The sequence below is a fragment of the Camellia sinensis genome, chromosome 3 (genome assembly GCF_055761805.1).
Source record: "Camellia sinensis isolate YWXY chromosome 3, ASM5576180v1, whole genome shotgun sequence".
Classification (NCBI taxonomy): Eukaryota; Viridiplantae; Streptophyta; class Magnoliopsida; order Ericales; family Theaceae; genus Camellia; species Camellia sinensis.
In genome coordinates this window covers 142,969,340-142,988,155 of record NC_138963.1, presented here as the reverse complement: position 1 = coordinate 142,988,155, position 18,816 = coordinate 142,969,340, and the positions used below count along the sequence as shown (strand labels likewise).

The window sequence follows — 18,816 nt, the reverse complement described above, 5'->3', positions numbered from 1 at the left end:
CTGAATGAGTGATGAGTAAAAATGTAAGCACACTCCTTCTGCAAATACTATGGAAAGTGAAAGATTTTAAGGGAGAGGGAGTGTGAGAGAGAACCACACTGTTAACAAACAAGAATATAAACAAACGAAAAGGGAAAGAAGAGATGGGAGAAGGTGGTGGTGGGTACATTTTCTTGCATGTGCTATGGACACTTGCTTATGAGAGTTGAGACAAGGAGGAAGGGGCCTACGTCTATGATTCCCTTTTTTTGGTTCACCCAAAAAAATTATTTGTTTTTAGAAAAGTCTATGTTGTGCACCCAAACAAAAAAAATAGACACCTTGTTTGGGTATATTTTTTTAAAAACAGTGTTCAGAAAATTCTATTTTGTTCCGTTGTGTAATTTTTGTGTTCTCTACCTTTTGTTCATATTTTATAGTCAACTTGTTAAATTGGTAGACACACGTAACATAAATTTAAAAAAATAGTAAGAAAGTTTTACAAAAAAAAAAATCGAAAAAAAAAATGTACACTAATTAGAAACAAAATTATGCTTGAAAAAAAAAATCCCAATTTGGAGGACTCCAGTCTTCAAAGTAGTTAAAGAAGAAAAATGTAATGGCAAAAAGGAAAATTGTAAACTATGAAAAGAGGGAATGAAAGCACAGTGTAGTGTGGGCAACTCCATAATGGGTTTCCTAAATTTACAATAGTAACCGTTTATAAATAATTAAAAAAAAATAAGTACATATATATATAATTATCTTTAATGATCATTGAAAAAATCTGGAGGACTCTAGTTTAGTGTAGGCAACTCCAGTTTTTTCCTTGATTTTTTTTTTTTTTTAATCTTTGATGATCTTTTTTTTCAAAATTATATAAATTTTTTGTTTACTTTTCAGCTCTGTTGCAAATCTGAAAAATAAAAAAATAATAAAAGATAAAAAATCAAAAACAGAAATGCACAACCAAACAGAGGACTTCTAGTTTGACACACTATACTTATTTTTGAGCTAAAAATTCTGTGAAGTGGATTTAAAAAAAATAATAATAAATAAATATAATCATTCAAAAATCTAGAGGAATATGCAGAAACCTAAGAAACTTGAGATTTGAAGTAATAGTAGTGAGAGGTGAAGCATCAACTTCTACTGGTTCAGCTCTCTTTATGAATCTGTAATTGGAGGAATATACAGTTTTAAAATTCACTACAAACAACAACCACAAAAATACACTCCTACTACTTAGCTTTCAAACAAATTCTGTGAAGAAGATAGAGTGTACGAACAATATCCACTGAAAAAGTAGTAAAACAGGTCGAGATTCCCATTTGCAACTCAAGTGGCCAAAGAAAACCTGTTTCAGCAAACAGCTGCAAGCATGTACTACAACATCAACATCATCACACAAACCAACCGATTGATAATAATGAAAAATTCCATGCACAATGTCATAGTTTTTGGGAAGGAAGAAAAAAAGGCACACTGTCACAGTTTTTGGTAAAGGAAAAAAAAAAGGCACACTGTCTTAGTTTGTTCGAAAGGAAAAAAAATAGCAACAAACAAATGAGGTTGCAACATGATACAAATGCTAGACAGTCGTCAAAACCAGCCACCCATTCCGGAGTTTGCCGCTAATGGGCAACCCATACTTTGGGACTTCTTCATTCGCAGCCAGCTAATGACAGCCACGTATGTCGAAATCTGCACCATTATGGCTTGATTTACCGGGTTGTCCAATACCGTCAAACCAAAAACAATTAGTGAGTCTTGCCGATCCAGCCCTTCCAGCGAGTACAACCTTGTCATACACTTGTCAATGAGCTCCTGTGTCGAATCTCCATAATCATGATGCACGCGGACTTCTCGTTGTTGTAATTTAACTGAAGATGCAAGGTTTTCCATGCTACTCGCCAATAGCAAAGCTCCCACACTCTGCCCTTTTTTTCGCTATGGGTGTGTTGTGCGACTAAATTTGCGTTTGCTCCCGCCACTTGTAGGTGTGTCATCAGCATGAATTGCCGATGACGTAGCGTGTACGATCACCGGTGTGTCATCCTCTAGCGCAGAAGTGTGGTGGACAGTGTCTTCACATTGCGCGGCAGGCTAGAAAGGGGGCAAACTACTATTGTCCTCGTGATCTTCTTCATCCATCGGTGAAGTATCGTCATCGGTTGCGACAGGTCTGAACGCTGCACCTGGTGTCCATGCATATTTTTTGATTGCTGTAGCGCCTTCGTACACCCTTCACATGAGGTCCATGTGCTCCAACGGTTTCGTTTTGAACTTTATTGCATTCTTGTTAACCTGGGAAAAACCTACAAAATTACACAAGATTAGATGCCAATGGTTGCAAAATCTATAGCATAGAATTTGAAATAAATATTTGTATTTCATGGTGTGTAAGTGAACCTGCTGCTAAGTTCTACCAAAAAAAAAACTAAGCTTGTTATTAAATAATCAATGACAATGAACAAGGGAACCATATAATTAAATTGTAAAATTATCTTCAACATCTTTATGTGTTGCAATTGGAAGGTTCCTTCCTTATACTAATTATTTGAGGCTGAGAGTTGAGACCATAGTTAGCTACATTCTAAATTCACGTTTAACAGTGTAAGTAAGGAGATGCATGTTTTGGTTAGTAACCTTTGCTGAACTTGCAGACAAATGAGGCTCCATTCCTCCCAATTACAATACAGTAACTTTCTTTCATAATTTAGATTGCAAACATTTTGGTTGGAACATCCTGAAATGTTTCCTTCTTGAAACATCTATCACCCAAAAGTTTAAAATTTTAAAATCCTAGGGTTGAATGGGGTGACACCTACAAGTGTGTATGCCACATGTTTTGTGTGCCTATTGGTGTTTTAATTGAAGTTCCTATGTCTGATGTCTAGCTAATATTTCATTTTCAATGTTCTAGTCAAAGTAAACCAATGAAGTCAATAATAAATTTTGTTAGATACAATCATAACTATGTTTCCTTATTCAATTGTGCCATAGAATTGAGAAAGGAAGACAAAAGAGAGAAGAAATTTATAGAAGTGAAGTGACAAAGCATGACTCATTTATATTTAAATTTTGCTATGTGGACTGAAATATATATGGCTTTGAAGTCCAATTTATTTATCTACCCAAAGTAGAAAGGGATAAACTCTCTGAGGTTTGTTTAGAGAACTTCTATTCTGATATGTATAAATCAGAATAAAGGGGTTAAAATGTTGAAAAAGTTAAAGATGCAGCACATTTTTCAAAAATCACAAAAGGGAAAAACCTACACAAGTCATGAACTTATTTTCTTATTTATGAACTTTTCAAAAAAAAAAGCCTCACCGAGTTGCTTTAGATCACGAAGTCTGCAATATGTGGAAAACACTACTAGTACATGCTCATTCACATTCACAACCACAAAAACACCTAGACAGAAGTATCAGAGAGAAAGAGTATTTTGAATGAAACTAGCTTGGAAACTTTCCGACGTTGATAATATAATAAAGCTGTTTGGAGTCGAAAATAGGTCTCAATTTAACCACATACGTGCATGCACACTCACACCCATAACAATTCAATTTGGAGTACAAACTGGAAGTCTAACAAAAGTACTTGCCCACACAAACTCACAAAACACTTTAAAAAATCCACAAAATAGTCAGACATTGAGGGGGGGACAGAGAGACGGAGAGCCAAGTTGGCAAGTATAACAAAGCTACTTGGGGTGAAAAATAGGTGTCTAACATTAGTCATACAGTAGTAGTACATGGCCACTAAAACTCATAAAGCTCCCCCTAAAAAAATTGAAAATTTTAATCTATCTTACATTAATTTGTGTGTCTAACCAAGTGACATTGCGTTTCATTGAATATAATGACTGATAAAGCTTTCATCATTTTTGCTCAAATAAAAATATTAATCAATAGTTACATAAAAATAATGCTTCTAATATATGCATGAGTATCACGTTGGACGTGAGTAAAACAATTTGAAAATGTTACCTTTTCATAATACGCCCACCAGTCGTCAAATGCTTGTATCAAACTCGTCGCTTCATTGTAACTTATGCCAGTTGGCCCATGCCTACTGTCCATCAGTCGTGACCACGACTGCCAATCCTTTTTTGTCCATCAGTCGTGACCACGACTGCCAATCCTTTTTTAGCAACGCGTACTTGTTTTGCATTTGCTTGACGTCATGGACCTTATTTGTACACTCCTGGAAGGCCTTGCAGATAGCTCTATATCCATGCATTGCCATTGTATGGAAGCTCCCCTTGAAACCAGAGTCCAACTCTTTGATAACAAGTTGCAAGAAAATCCGCACTGTGTCAGAGTCCCAAGGTGCTTTATGCACATTTACGGACTGCTGCTGCGTCTGTTTACTACCGCGCTTACGCAAAGTTTTGGAAGGCGTCGACTGCGTTTGGAACTACTCCATTTGCCTACTACAATGCAACAGTAATTGTGGTATACGTGGAAAAGCAAGTATTTGACAAACGTAAAATGGGCATTCATAAGATGGCAACATAATGGACAAGAATATAACAAATAACATAAAATAGCATGTTGCTTAACCATTTGAAATACGAATTGGATACATTGTACAAAAACGACAAACAAATATGCAGGTGGGTAGTACATACAACCTAACAACTGAAGCAAATCAACTACGACTGTGGAACCACAACATTACAACAACAATAAACAAGACGAATGTCACAATTTGTAGGAAACGCAATGCGCGCTACAGGTTGACGATGTCAGCCTTCAATTGGAAGACCATGTTCAACACTAAGTGCTACTAGTGTATGATGAACGTCACAATTGAAAGGCCATGTCAGTTACTTGAAAAAAATGCATAGAGCTATTGTAGCGCATGTCATGTTGAAGTTGTACTACTCGTGTATGATGATCAATTAAGGAACATGTGAACAAGTGTGTGTACCGAAAATGTGAAAATACTGCTTAGCTATTTGTTACAAATTCAATTGGGACAATTAAATTTCATTTAAATAAACTAAATAAGTCAATAACATAAATCATAATTATTTTATTTTTTCTCTCAAAAAAAAAATAAAAAACATATAGAAAATTCTCAAATAGAGCTAATTAAATTAGACAAAAGGCCAAAAAATTAGACTACAAATGTTCTTCCCAAACTATCCTTAAAATATTATATTTTTTGTAAAAAAAAATGTAAGAACTATTAAAAAAATGATAATAAAAAAATACCCAGTTGAAGTACAGTTACATACAGACAAACATGAGCTATGTATCATAAATGTATGACTCAATACCGATTGCAATGAAATTAAGGAAAAAGACTCAATTACAAACCAAATGAACAAGTGGTCAAATCAAATATCGAAGAAAAAATACATAAATTACAACAGGGAAAGTACGAAAAACATCGGAGACAATAAGGATCCCAAGCTTCAAATCAGGGGAACCAGAAATGTAGGTCTTGAGGCCTCAAAAGTCCTCCATATGTCTTGCTCCACAGCTTGCGCCAAGGAGGATCGGAACATTCTCGCAGCACTGAACACTTGCCATATCAATTTTCACTCTCCAAACAACAATTTAGGAAATCACAGCTAGTGTAGGTACATTGTATGTGTGTCAGTGTGTGTATACATATATATATATATAAACTAGTAGTGGCTACAACTTGACTTTATATATATATATACTACCGCACCTTCCCCAGCTGCGTGAGATTGATTTGCATCAACACTCCATACATGGAGATTCTCTAACTGATTGGTACAAGGATCCTACAATGAGTCATGTTAATGAATTTTTCAGGAATAAGATGTAAGTTTTTAATGTTTACGTGAATTGCATTATTAAAGTCCATGAGAATGTCAAATCCGCTATAATAAAAATCTATAGTTCAGTTTGTATTGCTGTATTTTTTTATTTACCTTTCTAAATCTTATCAAATTTCTTTTGCAGTACCAAACATTCTATGCAGAAAACAAACCGTGAGTGGGGACAGTGGACATTTGGTCATGTTCTTGTCTCTCAAACTCAGCTATCTGTTGATGGTGCTTCAAAGGTGTTTTATAATAAGTAAAAAAAATAACAGGTTATTTTCATTTGTTATGAACTGATTTGCTTTGCTCAGACAAAAGGGGGATCTATACGATATTGGTTCAAATGCGAAAATTCATTGGCATGGAAGAGATATTACCTTGTAGTTTGGGGGAAACAGGCCAGAGATGTGTAGATCTGGTCAGCAGTGGTGTAGATCTGGGCGACGGATGGTCCAATAGCCGTCAGTTACTGTTGACACACGATCAAGTCGAGGTACAACTTTCCCACAACTGTGGCAGTGCTGCAAGGTGAAGGGTGCGACGAATCTCCGGCAGTCGCTAGTGTAAGCGTGACGGAATGGACTTGGTTCTCCGACTGAGGGATTGTCTTGCTTGTTCAACGATGAATGCAGGTTGGAGAAGGAAAGGGGAACTTTTGGGTGAGAGGATATATTATTGTGATATATCTGTCTCAGAGGAAGCAATAAAAAGCAGGGGCAGAATTGTATTTTTACCCTCTGCAAATTCAGACTCATTTTTGTCGCCCAATGCATGAAGGTAGGATAACTTTTTGACTTTTTTGGTAACTTTTTGATTTTTTATCTTTTTTTGAAGATGTCAAACTAGGCCTTAGTTTTTTTTTGGCACATATTCTACATGACGCATATTAAAAAAAATAAACAATTCAATTTGTCAAAATAAAATTCAAAGTGCACCTTAGTGGTGTTTTGGAAAGTTGGTAAAAAAATTGATTTTTTTGGCTTTTTTAGTCTATTTTGTTTTATTGTGAGTAAAAAATATAAGAGGTGATGTGACTCAAAATGAGTAAAAAACTAAAAGGTGATTTTTTTTTTTTTTTTTTTTAACTTTCCAAAAGACCCCTTAATGTGCACACAATAGTGCTTGTTGTGTTGTCTCACAATAGTGCTTGCTATGCTTCACAGACATCAGGAACTCCCATTCCCTTTTCGTTTTGTTTTTGGTACAACCCATTCCCTTCTTTTGGAATCATAGATTTGGTAGTTGAGGAATTATCGTAACTGATGGATATAAAAATATTATGAGTAAATTTGGAGTTAATATTTTAGAGGGCTTAGGAATTTTCCTCCAAATAAGTGAATGCTTTAGGGCTTATTCATAATATTTGGGGCTTATTTATTTGTTAAGGAATTATCATTATGACACATTTGAGAGTATTTGGTTGGATTGGTTTAGGGCTTATTTATTTAATGATTTTTAATTTTTTTTTAAATATATATGTGTATATATATATATAAAGATAATGTGACAAAAAAATCAAATAAAAGTAACTATTCCCAAAACAAGTCTATAGGATAATTTAGACATTTTTTATTTTTTATTTTTTATTTATTTATTATGAAAAGATGTGCATTTAATTTTGATTGATTTTTATTTTTTCAATATCTTCCCCAATTTTCATTTCTAAAGTTTTCCCGTGATTGATCACAAATTTATCCCCTTTTTTATTCTTTTGTTGAAAAATATTAATTTTATCAAACAACAATGCTGGGACTCTTAGTGAGGGTGACCCCCAACACTTCCATCTCCACGTAAGAGGCTGTGAAAGCAAAATTACAAAAAAAAATAATAATAATTTAAGCCAATCTAAAAAAACAGTAAGGGCAATGGGGTCACCCATTTTCGGTCCTAGGCATTTTTGTTTATCAAATATCATGTGGTTTTGAATCCACAGCTTCCCTCCATTTTTTTTTTTTTTGGAAGTATTTTTCTCTCTCTCCCTCTCTCTCAATTCTGATTGATTCCATTCTCTCTCCCACCCTCCTTCCCCTTCCCATTCAATCTGCTACCAGATTTCAAACCTAGCAGTTGAAAATCTCAGACCTCCTCTTCAATGGCAGAAAGCATAGACTACTACTATAACTACTCCCAAACAGAGCGCATTGTCCTTCTCATAGATCTCTACCCACTACTTCACCTCCAAAACCCTAACCCATATCTCTCCACAATCCTCACCGCTTCCCAAACCCTCCTTCTCTTCCCTTCTCTCTCTTCCTCTCTCTTCGCCTTCAAGCTCTTCTTCTCCTCTCTCTCCCCTCTCCTCTCCTCCTCCTCCCTCCATCGCCTCCTCCACATACCCTCCACCACCTATCTCTCCTTTAACCGCCCTTCTCAAACACTCGATTCACTCTCCAAAACCCTCAATTCTCTCTCTAACTCCCCAATTTCTACGGAATTTGCGATTTCGCCGCCTCGTGCCTCACATGTGGCCGGTTCTTTGCTTCACCTCGTGCATGATTATGCTTGGGATGCACAAAGTGAAAATCTTTCAGGTAGGTTGAACAATTTTCCCGCTGTTCGATCCAATTTGGTTCTTTTGCTGTCGCCGATTGGTAGATCGTTGAAATGTTTATCTGAATTTATGATTGTGGGTATCGGTAATGAATTGTTGAGCAATGTAGATTCATTTTGTAAGAATTTTCATGATTTTTTTGGTGCTGTGAATGATGCATATGGTAACAGAGATATTCACTGTAGTTGGATTGATGTTAAGTTTGATGTGGAGTGTAATGAAGAAAATGTGGAGATTAATGAATCTGTTTTGCAATTTGGGTTTCTTGAGAACGGAATTAGGAATTTAGGTTGGGGATTTTGTTCTACTGACTCAATCATTTTGGGTTCTGCTATTATTCCATTTGGATTGATATATCCAATTATTGGAACTTCATTCAGTTGTCTCAATTTTAACGATTTTTGTAAACCTATTCATGCACAACTGACTCTTGAGATCTCGGATGTGAGTGGAAAGCCTTTAGAATGCAAGTGCTGTGATCTTGAATTGCTCAATTTGAAGGAGCTACCTAGACTTATGCCTGCTAATATTATGCATACCCTAGAATTTAGAAACTCGGAAAGTGAATCACTTGAACAAGATAAAAGATTTTGGGATCATTTTGGTGATGGAATTACAAATCTTCATATTAAATCTGTTCAGAAATGTAATGAGAATGTGAGAACTGAGGGCTGCTCATCCAATCTCATTTTAATACGAGGACACTCAGGAGAATCAGGGAGAAGTACGAAGAAATGTTGTAGCAGTTTCTTTGCTGATAGGGTTCTTGAAGTACTATCTAGTGAAATGGGCCAGCTCATTGATAGAAAAACCATGCCTATATGGCAAATTCTGTTAAGTTTTCTCTGTAGGAAAGGTTACATGGCTTTGGTGTCTCTTTCAAAAGGAAATGGAGATTCATTCATGGGTATGCTCAAGCCCTTTACAGCTCATTTGGCTATTCTCTCTATTATAGATGATTGGCATGTGATGGAACCTGAATTTCGTGGATCAGTAGCTTCGTCATCAAAAAATAATTTCCCTCTAAGTGATCAAAATAGAAAAAAGAACAAAAAACATGTGTACCAGGACCTCACCTGGATCTCCTTCTGTAAGGCAGCATTTGAATTCTCTGAATTGGAGCTGGAGGAGGCTTACTTTGCCAGAAGATTTAGTAAATCAAAGAAGTTGAAGTTTTTGAAGTGCTGGATGAAACAGATGAAGAAGTCTGCCTATGGTTGCTTAACCGTACCTGATAGATCCAAGTCATGTCAACATATTGAAAGAGAGATAGGTGAAAGACTAACTGGAACAGACCAAGAAAGCAGACAACCAATCCCTTCATATTTTCCAACTGAACCTTCTAAAATACAGGAGGGATCTTCTTTAGTTTCTTGTTCAGAAACTTTGGAAGCCTTTTTCAGTAATCTACCTAAGAAGATTCAAGATGGTCTTGAATCCAAAGGAGTGGACTTGCAGATCTTGGCTGAGAGAATTGTGAACTTGTCCGTTTATTGGTTATACCAGAGGAATGAATCTGATAATAGCATGGAGAGTCAAACCCCATTGGTAAAATCAGATGGTTCTCCTGGCAAGATAGTTGCTGGAAATCTAATAAAACTTCTGCTAAAGGAGCCCAAGGAATTGAAGGAAAAGCACAAGGATAATGATCCAGCCTTTAAAGCATCTGATCCAGGATCTACCAGTTTTGTTTCTGAAATTATAGTTAGAGAGTATCCTTTATCTTATATATATATATATATATTTATCTTAATACTATGTTAATTTTTATATGTATTTATCATGCATTGGTGCCTTTGTTAAGAAACTAAGTTCTGGAGGTAACAATTGAGCTCCATTTGCTGTGGCATTTTCCTTAATTAGTGCAAGACATGAATTCCAGATTTTGCTTCGTATGGAGATACTCCGGTCAGAGGTTGCAGAGAGTATTGAAGCTTCTACAAAACGCAAGCTCATGAAGCAGATTTGCTTGCTCTTAGAAATCATTCAGTACCTTGTGGAAGGAGGCTTTCACGGCCATTTGAGCCTTTATGATTATGTCGAAAAAACCATCAAAATGAGGTATAAAGTGAAAAGGCACCATATGTTAGTACCATATTTTATAGCTGTTTTCAGAGAAAAGTATATATTAGCATCTCTTTTTTCATTTTGTTTACTTCGGTAGGGACACATTCGTTTGCAAGTATATTTTAACATCTCTTTCTCATTTTGTTTTTGTTAAAATCAGTTCAATATTGATACCTTCACTTGGAGATTTCATTCTTTTTCAAAGACAGATCAATCACACAAGCACATATGTGTATGCTTTACACACATGTAAGCGTGGAAACTTGACATATGGATTTCAAACATAGATATAGAGAAATACATGCATTCTGAAACTTGATCTATTGATTACAATTAGTTTCATGCTAGGAGTTACTGAGGGCAATTTCAAAATAAAAATAGAAAATGTTTGAGACCCCTAAAAAAGTTCTCCTAATTTGACTCATAATGATGTGGCATGATAGGTGTCAACTTTTGATTTGTCACACACTCAACCATATAGTGCCCAACTCCCTTGACACATTATTGTAGGTCAAAATTGTAGGTCTCTAGCGTTTCTCAATAAAAATATGTTAAGTCTATGTAATAACAGTAACAGAAATGAACTTTATCAGACCCATTTCTACACCCAAGTTTCTGTTTATTGCTCAGCTTCAGCTGATATATTTCTGTTTCAGCCAGTCTACTGCTCAGCTCTTTATTACTCCATTTCTGTGTCACAGTATCTTTGATTGGCTCTTTATCAGACCCATTTCTACACCCAAGTTTCGCATGAGCCAGAGCAATGAGTGAGAAAGAGCTAACCAAAGATCTGATAAAGAACGAAATGATCCACATGTTAAATGAGTCGTATAAAGAGCTAACTATTTTTTATTTTATTTTATTTTATTTTATGTGGATCTTGTGGAACTTGGATGTAGAAGTGGCTCTGATAAAGAGCTAGTCAATGAGGAAATGATAAAAATCTTTCTGTTTCACATGAGAAATGGTTCTAGAAATTCCAACTGACTGTAATCCATGCAATTTGGTTACTGAAAGCATAGTGTTTAAAACAAATTTGTAGTTTTCAAATCAAAAGCACTCTGGATGCATCTGGTTCTACTAGATGCTGCTTCTACATATGGATTCATATTTCATTCATTTCATACGCTGCCAATACTCACTAAAGCACACTGATGTTACAGTCCTAGAGATATTCAATGTCATTATTATGATTGTATATGAGCAGTGACAGCCAAAATTTAGTCTCTATTCATTCTAGTTATTTCAGAATGAAGAGGAGCTTCATTTATCTATTCTTTTATATTTTAATTGTGCAACAGTATAAGCATCGCATTATTACCTGAAGTTAGAATCAGTCATATTAAATGATATTTGAATGCATAAATTTTCAGGTATCATCATGTTCTTGGAAATGTGGTAAATAAAATCTATGCACAAATGGATCTGTTGCCATATGTTGATGAGAATGAATCCTTGATTCTGCTACTCAACAGTGAGGATAGCAATCACTCGTGGAGAGATAAAGACAGATATATAACAGCTGAAACTAATAAAATTCATGAATCAATCTCAGCAGAAGATGAGTCTTCCCAACCACTGGAACATGACATGGACAGTCCTCGCAATGTTAAGAGAGAGGATCATGCCCGTAAGTTAAGTGAGGCTCAGGAGAGGAGAGAAAGGGCTCGCAGGTTTGTTTCTTTCACAACTTGGATGCCAGATTTGCAGAGGGTTTGGGCCCCGAAGCAACCCAAGGCAATGAGAGCAAAATCTGAGTCTCTACAGAAGCAATCAAAGAGGAAGGAACGACACAGGGGAAACCATGATATAGTCTGTGAGACCCCAATGATGGGGAAGAAACATAATGGGAGTAAACCCTCTGGTTCTGTTTCTAAGGCATTGTTTCAAGATGACCGGTGATGCTAGATCCACACTCCACAGCAGCATTGCTGATTTGCCTGGATAGGGAATTGCATACAAATTTTTTTTTTTTTTTCATAAATTTACATGTAATAACAATTAGCTTTCGTGCTTGTGCCAATGTAATATGACAGGCATACATTAAGATTAACTGATCTTATGCATTAGAGTTTACTTCTTGTTCCATTCTGTACTTAAATGGAATGCCACTGTAAAATGGTTTTAACTATTAACATTTTTAATTGTAAAAGATTTGATCAAAGAATTGATCAAGACCACTGAATTGTTTAATGGTAAAAGATTGAAAACCGGGGCAACTAGTTAACCCTCCTATTTCCATCCCACTTCCCTCACTCTCTCTATTTCGTCTCTCCCTCTTCTTCTCTTCCTCTGGGCAGCCCTTGATTTCCATTAACAAGAAGAAGCATCTGCTGGGTTCCATTGTTGAATCTCTGTATAACCCTTGATTTCCAGCAATAATGGAACTACAAGTCTCTGTTGGGTTCCATCGTTGAAGTAAAGGCGTTCTCTCGAACTAGATATCAGGTATGGAGCTCTCTCTCTCTCTCAATCGATTTTTGGCATGTGTGAACTGCCTCTTTCTTTTCATGATCGATCGATTTCTCCATCTCCTTCACACTTCTAAAATCAATTCTATTTATGCTTCTTGTAGCCATAGTTTTATTTTTTAAGTAACTTGTAGAGTATGTGGTGTTTTAATAATTCACACACATGCACACTTGCATTGCAAGTTCCTTTTCTTTTTTTCTTTATTCTTTTTTTTGCTTTCTGTTAAATTTATGGTTTTAGGTATGTTTTGTTTCATCAGAAAATTGCATAATTTGAACTTGTGTAGTTGTCTTGGTGCTTGATTTGAAACTATTCTGTAGATAATCTATGGTTTCGGGTGCTATTTGAATTTACCATTTTGCCTATGAAATTATGCTCTCATGGGTGCCATTTCTGTCAAATAAATCTAACTAGCATTATTGATTGGACTAAACAAAGATAAAACTCAACATTTATATATGAAATTGAAGATCAATTTCTATGTAATTAGTTTTAACTATGGTGTTATGTTTTTCAGTTGATCACTTATGAATATGATTGTTAAAACCCTTCTGATTGAAACAATTAAGAATTTGTGTTAGTTTGAGAATTTCGGTTGTTCATTATATGCTATTATTTTTTTGAGTAGATCAAGTAGTTAGAGCAATTCTAGCAGTGACTCTGGTTCTTCTTCAATAGGTAAATGATATTTGTTTTGTTTTCATCTCTACATTCAATTGTAATTCAACTTCCATTAAAGGGTTACTGGTTGATTGTGAAATACATTTATTAATTAAATCTGATACTCCACTCGCAGATTCCAATAGTGATAGCTCCTCTGTTAGGAATTGAGTGGATTCAATTAAGGACTTGATATCATGCTTATTCCCCTTGGTTTTCTAAGCCCATTACAGTCACCCATTTACATTATTTTATACATAAAATATAATAGACTGAACTGAACAAACATGAGATATTAAAATGTTAGGAATTATGTGTCAATTTTGTTCTTTGAGTGATTACGTTGAATTTTTGTGTTAGCTATTTATGAAATTCAACGAATGATGCTATGATGTTGAACTTGAGCGATTGCTTCCTCATGAATTTTTTAATACAATATTAGATGATGATTCTCATATGGCTGGGTTTTAGATGATGATATATATATATATATATTTCTGGATTTCCTTAATTCACCCTATTACTTAAGCACATTTATTGCTTGATGAAAGCCCATCTCTTGTATGTAAGCCAATTGACATATCTCTAATTTTCAAATTGACATCTCTAATTTTCAAAAAAAAAAAAAACTGTGTTTTTCATGAATGGATAATGATGCTCGACCGAAGCATGAACTGTTAGATTTTTATAAGTACTCCAAAAACTCAATAGATTTATAGAATGCTCAAAATGAACTTGAATTGAATGCCATAGCTCTTGATGGAAGCTACTCCTTGAGTTTAATATAGTTCAAGCTTTCGTTTATTTTCAATAACATACGTGCTGTTTTGTTATTCTCCATGTGATATAGTCATGAGCATTATCAATTCCTCTTTTCTACATGAACATTTTGATGAATTTTAGCATTTTAGCGTTGTTCATATTTTAACTACCTTTGATGTTTGCTCTAAGTTTATATTGCGAGACTTCCTATTCTTGACAAGAACAATGTAGACAGATTTTGATAGCAGTGCTCATTCTATGATTTTTCAGATTTGGGAGATCAAGTACTAGTGTTGAAGAACTCAAACTTATCTGATCGGTATTTCTTCAATTCATGGTAGGTTAATTTTTGGAATTTGAATCCACGCGATACAATTTTGTTCCAAATGTGTTGATTTAGTACAATTGGAGTCGATGCTTGTTCAGCCATTGACTTAAAGTTCTGTAGAAAGTTGGATTATATGTGGTTTAGTTTGATTTCACATTTCACCTACCTATTCACATTGTGTGAGATGTGGTTTTGCATCATCTATTTTGGATTTTTGGAAAATTGTATTGTGGTAACTAATACAATGATTGCACATGAGGCTGCAGTTGTGACTACTATTAATTCATTTTTTCTTTGGTTAACCTCTATATCTATCTTGATTTATTAGTGCAGAAATTTGGCCTAATTTCCAAAGCATTTACACTCTGACCTGTGTCCTAATTAATATGCTTTATACTTATTAGAGTTCTATAACCCCTCCTGTGTAATTGTAATTATTTTGCATTTCCCCATCAGTTTGTAACATGTTGCCCTTTCTTATATACTATTTTCCCACCACCTCATTAACTCTTTTGCAAATAAAAACTAGATAAAGTATTTTGGTAATGGTCAAAAAGAACCCGAAGTATTTTTTATAATTGCAGAAATATCCTATCTTTAACAATTTTTAACTCTATTTTCAAGTTCTCTTGAAGCATATCTCCATAATTGGGCCATTTTGAGAAGAAAAAAAAGAAGGAAAAGAAAGTAAGGAGAAGTAAGTTCCCTTTATTCTAAAGTCAGTTGCCAACTTGCCATGTTGCTTAAGATTTTATAGATTATTTGAAACGTTTTCTTCTTTCCCTGTGTCATTGTAGTTTTATGTATAATTTTGAGCCCTTTTTAGTCTTGTTTTTAGATTCCCAACGAAAATTGATTATATTTATATAAGTCCTAAGATTTATATAGAGCAATGAAATCTTTAATTAAATATACTTTTCTAGGCAGCCTTCTCACAGTTTCTGGGTTGTGAGGTCTTCCTTTTGTTGCTCAAATGACTTGCCAAACATTTCTTTGTTGCCTCTGTATCCATTACAGATAAGCTGCGGTATGTTCTCTATTAGGATCCTTCTTGAATCAGCAATTCATTAAATTTATTAAATTGGTTGCTAAAGCTAGTTTAGATGCTCATCTACGTATTGGTCCTCATGTTTGTGCTAAATGGAACTATTGGTAAAGCTTATAAAATTTTGTTCCAATCTATTGTATAGTATACAAACCAACAATTTATCAGTGAACTTTGCCTTATAGACTTTGTTTTTGAACAGTGGGTTTCCTCTTTGGTTGCATTTCATACCTGGAATTCAGTTTCGAACTGATAATGAGTCATTCAAGGTATTCCCTCTCACTTTGTCCTGCTCTAAGAAGTATAGACACGAACACGTGACACGACACGGGCACGGACACGTCAACATGTTAATTTTCAAAAAATACCAAACACGACACGTGGGGGACACGTATGAAATATATAATTCTATATATTTATTATATGTTATATATATAAATATATCATTCAAAGATAATAAAAAAATACAATATGACCCTAATTCTTATAAATTTATATAGGTTTTGTTTTATTATTGTATGTTAAGTTGCTTTGTTCAAACTTATAATTAGTTTCACATGTGTTTAATCGATAGACACGTGTATTTAAGCGATTGACATGTGTATTCTCCAAGTATCCAAAGAGTGTCCAAGTCTTTAAAAAAAATTTAAAAATAGGATATGTTTTGAAGAGTGTTGGACACATGTCCAAAGAGTGTTGGTGTCCGACACGAATACGTCACCTTCTTAGAAGTGCATGTGCTTCTTAGGTTCTGCGATTAAATTTTAAATTGGTGGCCTAAATATGCTCATTGTACTTTTGTTTTAGGTGGAAATTGTGGACATGATGAAGCAAGAAAACTCTATGCATCCCAAGGTGGACCCATTATCTTATCCAAGGTTAGTTCCTTAGTTTTTATGTAGATTTGCCATATATATGCAAGTATTGTATAATTGTGGGTGCAGCATTCTATTTCACTTTTTTACTTTAACAAAAAGTATGTCACTTTAGTCTCAAATGATTTATTGATATTGTTTTCCTTTTCACGAATTATTGAATACTGTCACTGATATAGTTTTAGGTTTCTCAGAATAATATCTAGTGGATGCAATTCATCTTTACTAGGAGTGCTATTTTTTTATTTTTTTAAAAATTATTTTTGCATTGCAATGTTTGTTGTTCCTTCAGATCTTATTGCTACTAGTCATCTCTATTATCAGAATTTTACGATTCGTGATTTGATTCACAATTCGATTCATCATTTTTGTAAAATCGATACGAATCTATAAGTGAATCTATTTTGGAAGTGAATCTCTATTGAATCACGCGATTTACAATCGATTCACGATTCAATTCACTTTTTATGATTTATGCAATTTTTGAAATTATTATATCCGACATATTTTCAACTCTTCTTTTTTGTATCTTTTTAGGGAAAATGACATAATACAACTTGTAATAGCGTTTAATACCAAAATAATTAACATATATACATGATTTGTTATTATTTTAGTGATCATGGAGTTTTTAATGGGATCCAATCAGATTTAGTCAGACCCAATATATTTTTAACCGTTCTTCCCTTTTTTTTCCCTTTAAAAAATCATAATATATTTTCTAAAGATATTTAAGATTAAAATTACACTATGAATTATCTATTGTTATTTTATTAAATTGAATATAATTGAATATTACATATGTGAGGTCAGTTATGTCTTTTAAAATATTTTAAGTTTTAAAATAAAATATTCTAAATCATTTTTTCTTATTATTTGCTCATTGTTACTTATGTATACTTATTGTCTAAATATAAATATCGTTGTTAATTATTGTTACTTTGGATTATTTATAGTTTGTTTATTTGGTTATTATCTTTATTAAGAACGGTTGATAAGAAATATCTAAAAAAGAAAAAAGGTAAAATGGTGATCTTACATAGGAATCTTTGTTAACTTCTTACCTATTAAACTACATGATTATCATTCAAAATAACATTTTTATTTATTTACGTTTAAATATTTCATATTTATAAGATATATTTAACATCTAATTGTGTAGATATATATTTTTAAGTAATTTAGAAAAAGTGACTGAAATTTTACGATTCACAATTTGATTCGATTCATGATTCGGTACAAAACTATTTCGATTCACGATACGAATTCCGATTTGTCATCTATGCTACATTTAACATTTAATCTCAAATTTTTAAGTTTTTTTTATCACTGTTAAAAACTATGGAAAAATTGCACAATCACACCGTCATTCATCACAGTTTTTGTGTTGGAAAAAAACTTAGATTGGCCATTGGTCCTTTTTCCGTTGGCCTAATTGTATTGTCAAAATGTATAAAATGACTGGGCTTTGGAAGAGAAGTGTGGTATTCTAGTAAGGATTCAAACACTGGCTATATGTGAGTTGGCTTATAAATCTTGGAATATCTATATTTTCTTCTGGTATTGAAAATTTTGATTTGTTGTGTAGGTGATTATGTTGCCCATATAAAATTCACTGTTCTGCTAATGCCAAATGGGTCAGACTGCATTATGTCTCATCCTCTACAGGAGCTCTAGCCTACTAAAACAATAAATGACCCTGTAATTAAAGCCTGGTTAGCTTTGGGCACAAAAACAAAGAAAGGTGGAGGGAAGAAGAAGAAAGGCATGCTAGCATTATATCCCGGAAAGACTGATCATAAAACTTTGGAACAACTCATTTAAGCATGCAAATGGAATTGTGCTATGCACTTATAGGCCCATCCTAATCGTTTGCGTTTGCAGGTAAGAAGGGTGACAAGGTTGAGGCATCGCAGAAGCCAAGCCTATGGATGCTACAACAAATGGAGCTACTGCCTTTCCGGAATAAGAAAATTTAAATTTTGATTTGAATTTTCTTTTTTCTTAATTTAATTTTGGCTGCAATTTTGTATTTGTTTGGTTGCTGACTACATTCCGGTGGTCATTAGATGTTGAATCCTAATTGGATTTTCCTCAAACGTGTCTGTTGCATGAACACTAGGATAACCTTCTTTTTGTGTCTTTTTTTTTTTTTTTTTTTATGATGAATAGATAAAGTTTTATTGACAATTGAATTTTTATCTTGTCAATTGAGCTTTTCATATATTTGAATGAAAATAGAATTCTGGCGGAGATATAATTGTT

At 34.1% G+C, this 18,816-nt stretch overlaps 1 protein-coding gene and 2 long non-coding RNA genes across 5 annotated transcripts; 2 read left to right on the top strand and 1 right to left on the bottom strand.

The window, feature by feature from the left end:
* Positions 1-1,322: 1,322 nt before the first annotated feature.
* Positions 1,323-5,663, bottom strand: LOC114314258 (uncharacterized). Its single transcript, XR_003647414.2, has 2 exons — positions 3,975-5,663; positions 1,323-2,297 (listed from the first exon to the last, which is right to left on the bottom strand). It is a non-coding gene; the product is annotated as an uncharacterized LOC114314258 (long non-coding RNA).
* A 2,043-nt stretch (positions 5,664-7,706) lies between these two features.
* Positions 7,707-12,642, top strand: LOC114314256 (uncharacterized). Its single transcript, XM_082921064.1, has 3 exons — positions 7,707-10,054; positions 10,212-10,403; positions 11,783-12,642. The coding sequence occupies exons 1-3, from the start codon at positions 7,884-7,886 to the stop codon at positions 12,309-12,311; spliced, it is 2,892 nt and encodes a 963-aa protein (XP_082777190.1). The 5' UTR covers positions 7,707-7,883; the 3' UTR covers positions 12,312-12,642.
* Positions 12,643-12,870: 228 nt separating this feature from the next.
* On the top strand, positions 12,871-18,643 carry LOC114314257 (uncharacterized). Of its 3 annotated transcripts, XR_014364539.1 has the most exons (5): positions 12,871-14,640; positions 15,555-15,658; positions 15,879-15,945; positions 16,484-16,554; positions 18,140-18,643. It is a non-coding gene; the product is annotated as an uncharacterized LOC114314257 (long non-coding RNA). The 3 variants fall into 3 exon arrangements; XR_014364538.1 differs by lacking the exon at positions 15,555-15,658; XR_003647413.2 differs by lacking the exons at positions 12,871-14,640; positions 15,555-15,658 and having other exon boundaries at positions 15,666-15,945.
* The last annotated feature ends 173 nt before the right edge of the window (positions 18,644-18,816 follow it).

Bases quoted from the DNA above. Each gene is read 5' to 3' on its own strand.
- LOC114314256 (XM_082921064.1), top strand. From the start codon at position 7,884: ATGGCAGAAAGCATAGACTACTACTATAACTACTCCCAAACAGAGCGC. The intron at 10,055-10,211 runs GTATCCTTTATC...AATTAGTGCAAG, and splicing joins TCTGAAATTATAGTTAGAGA to ACATGAATTCCAGATTTTGC. The intron at 10,404-11,782 runs GTATAAAGTGAA...ATAAATTTTCAG, and splicing joins GAAAAAACCATCAAAATGAG to GTATCATCATGTTCTTGGAA.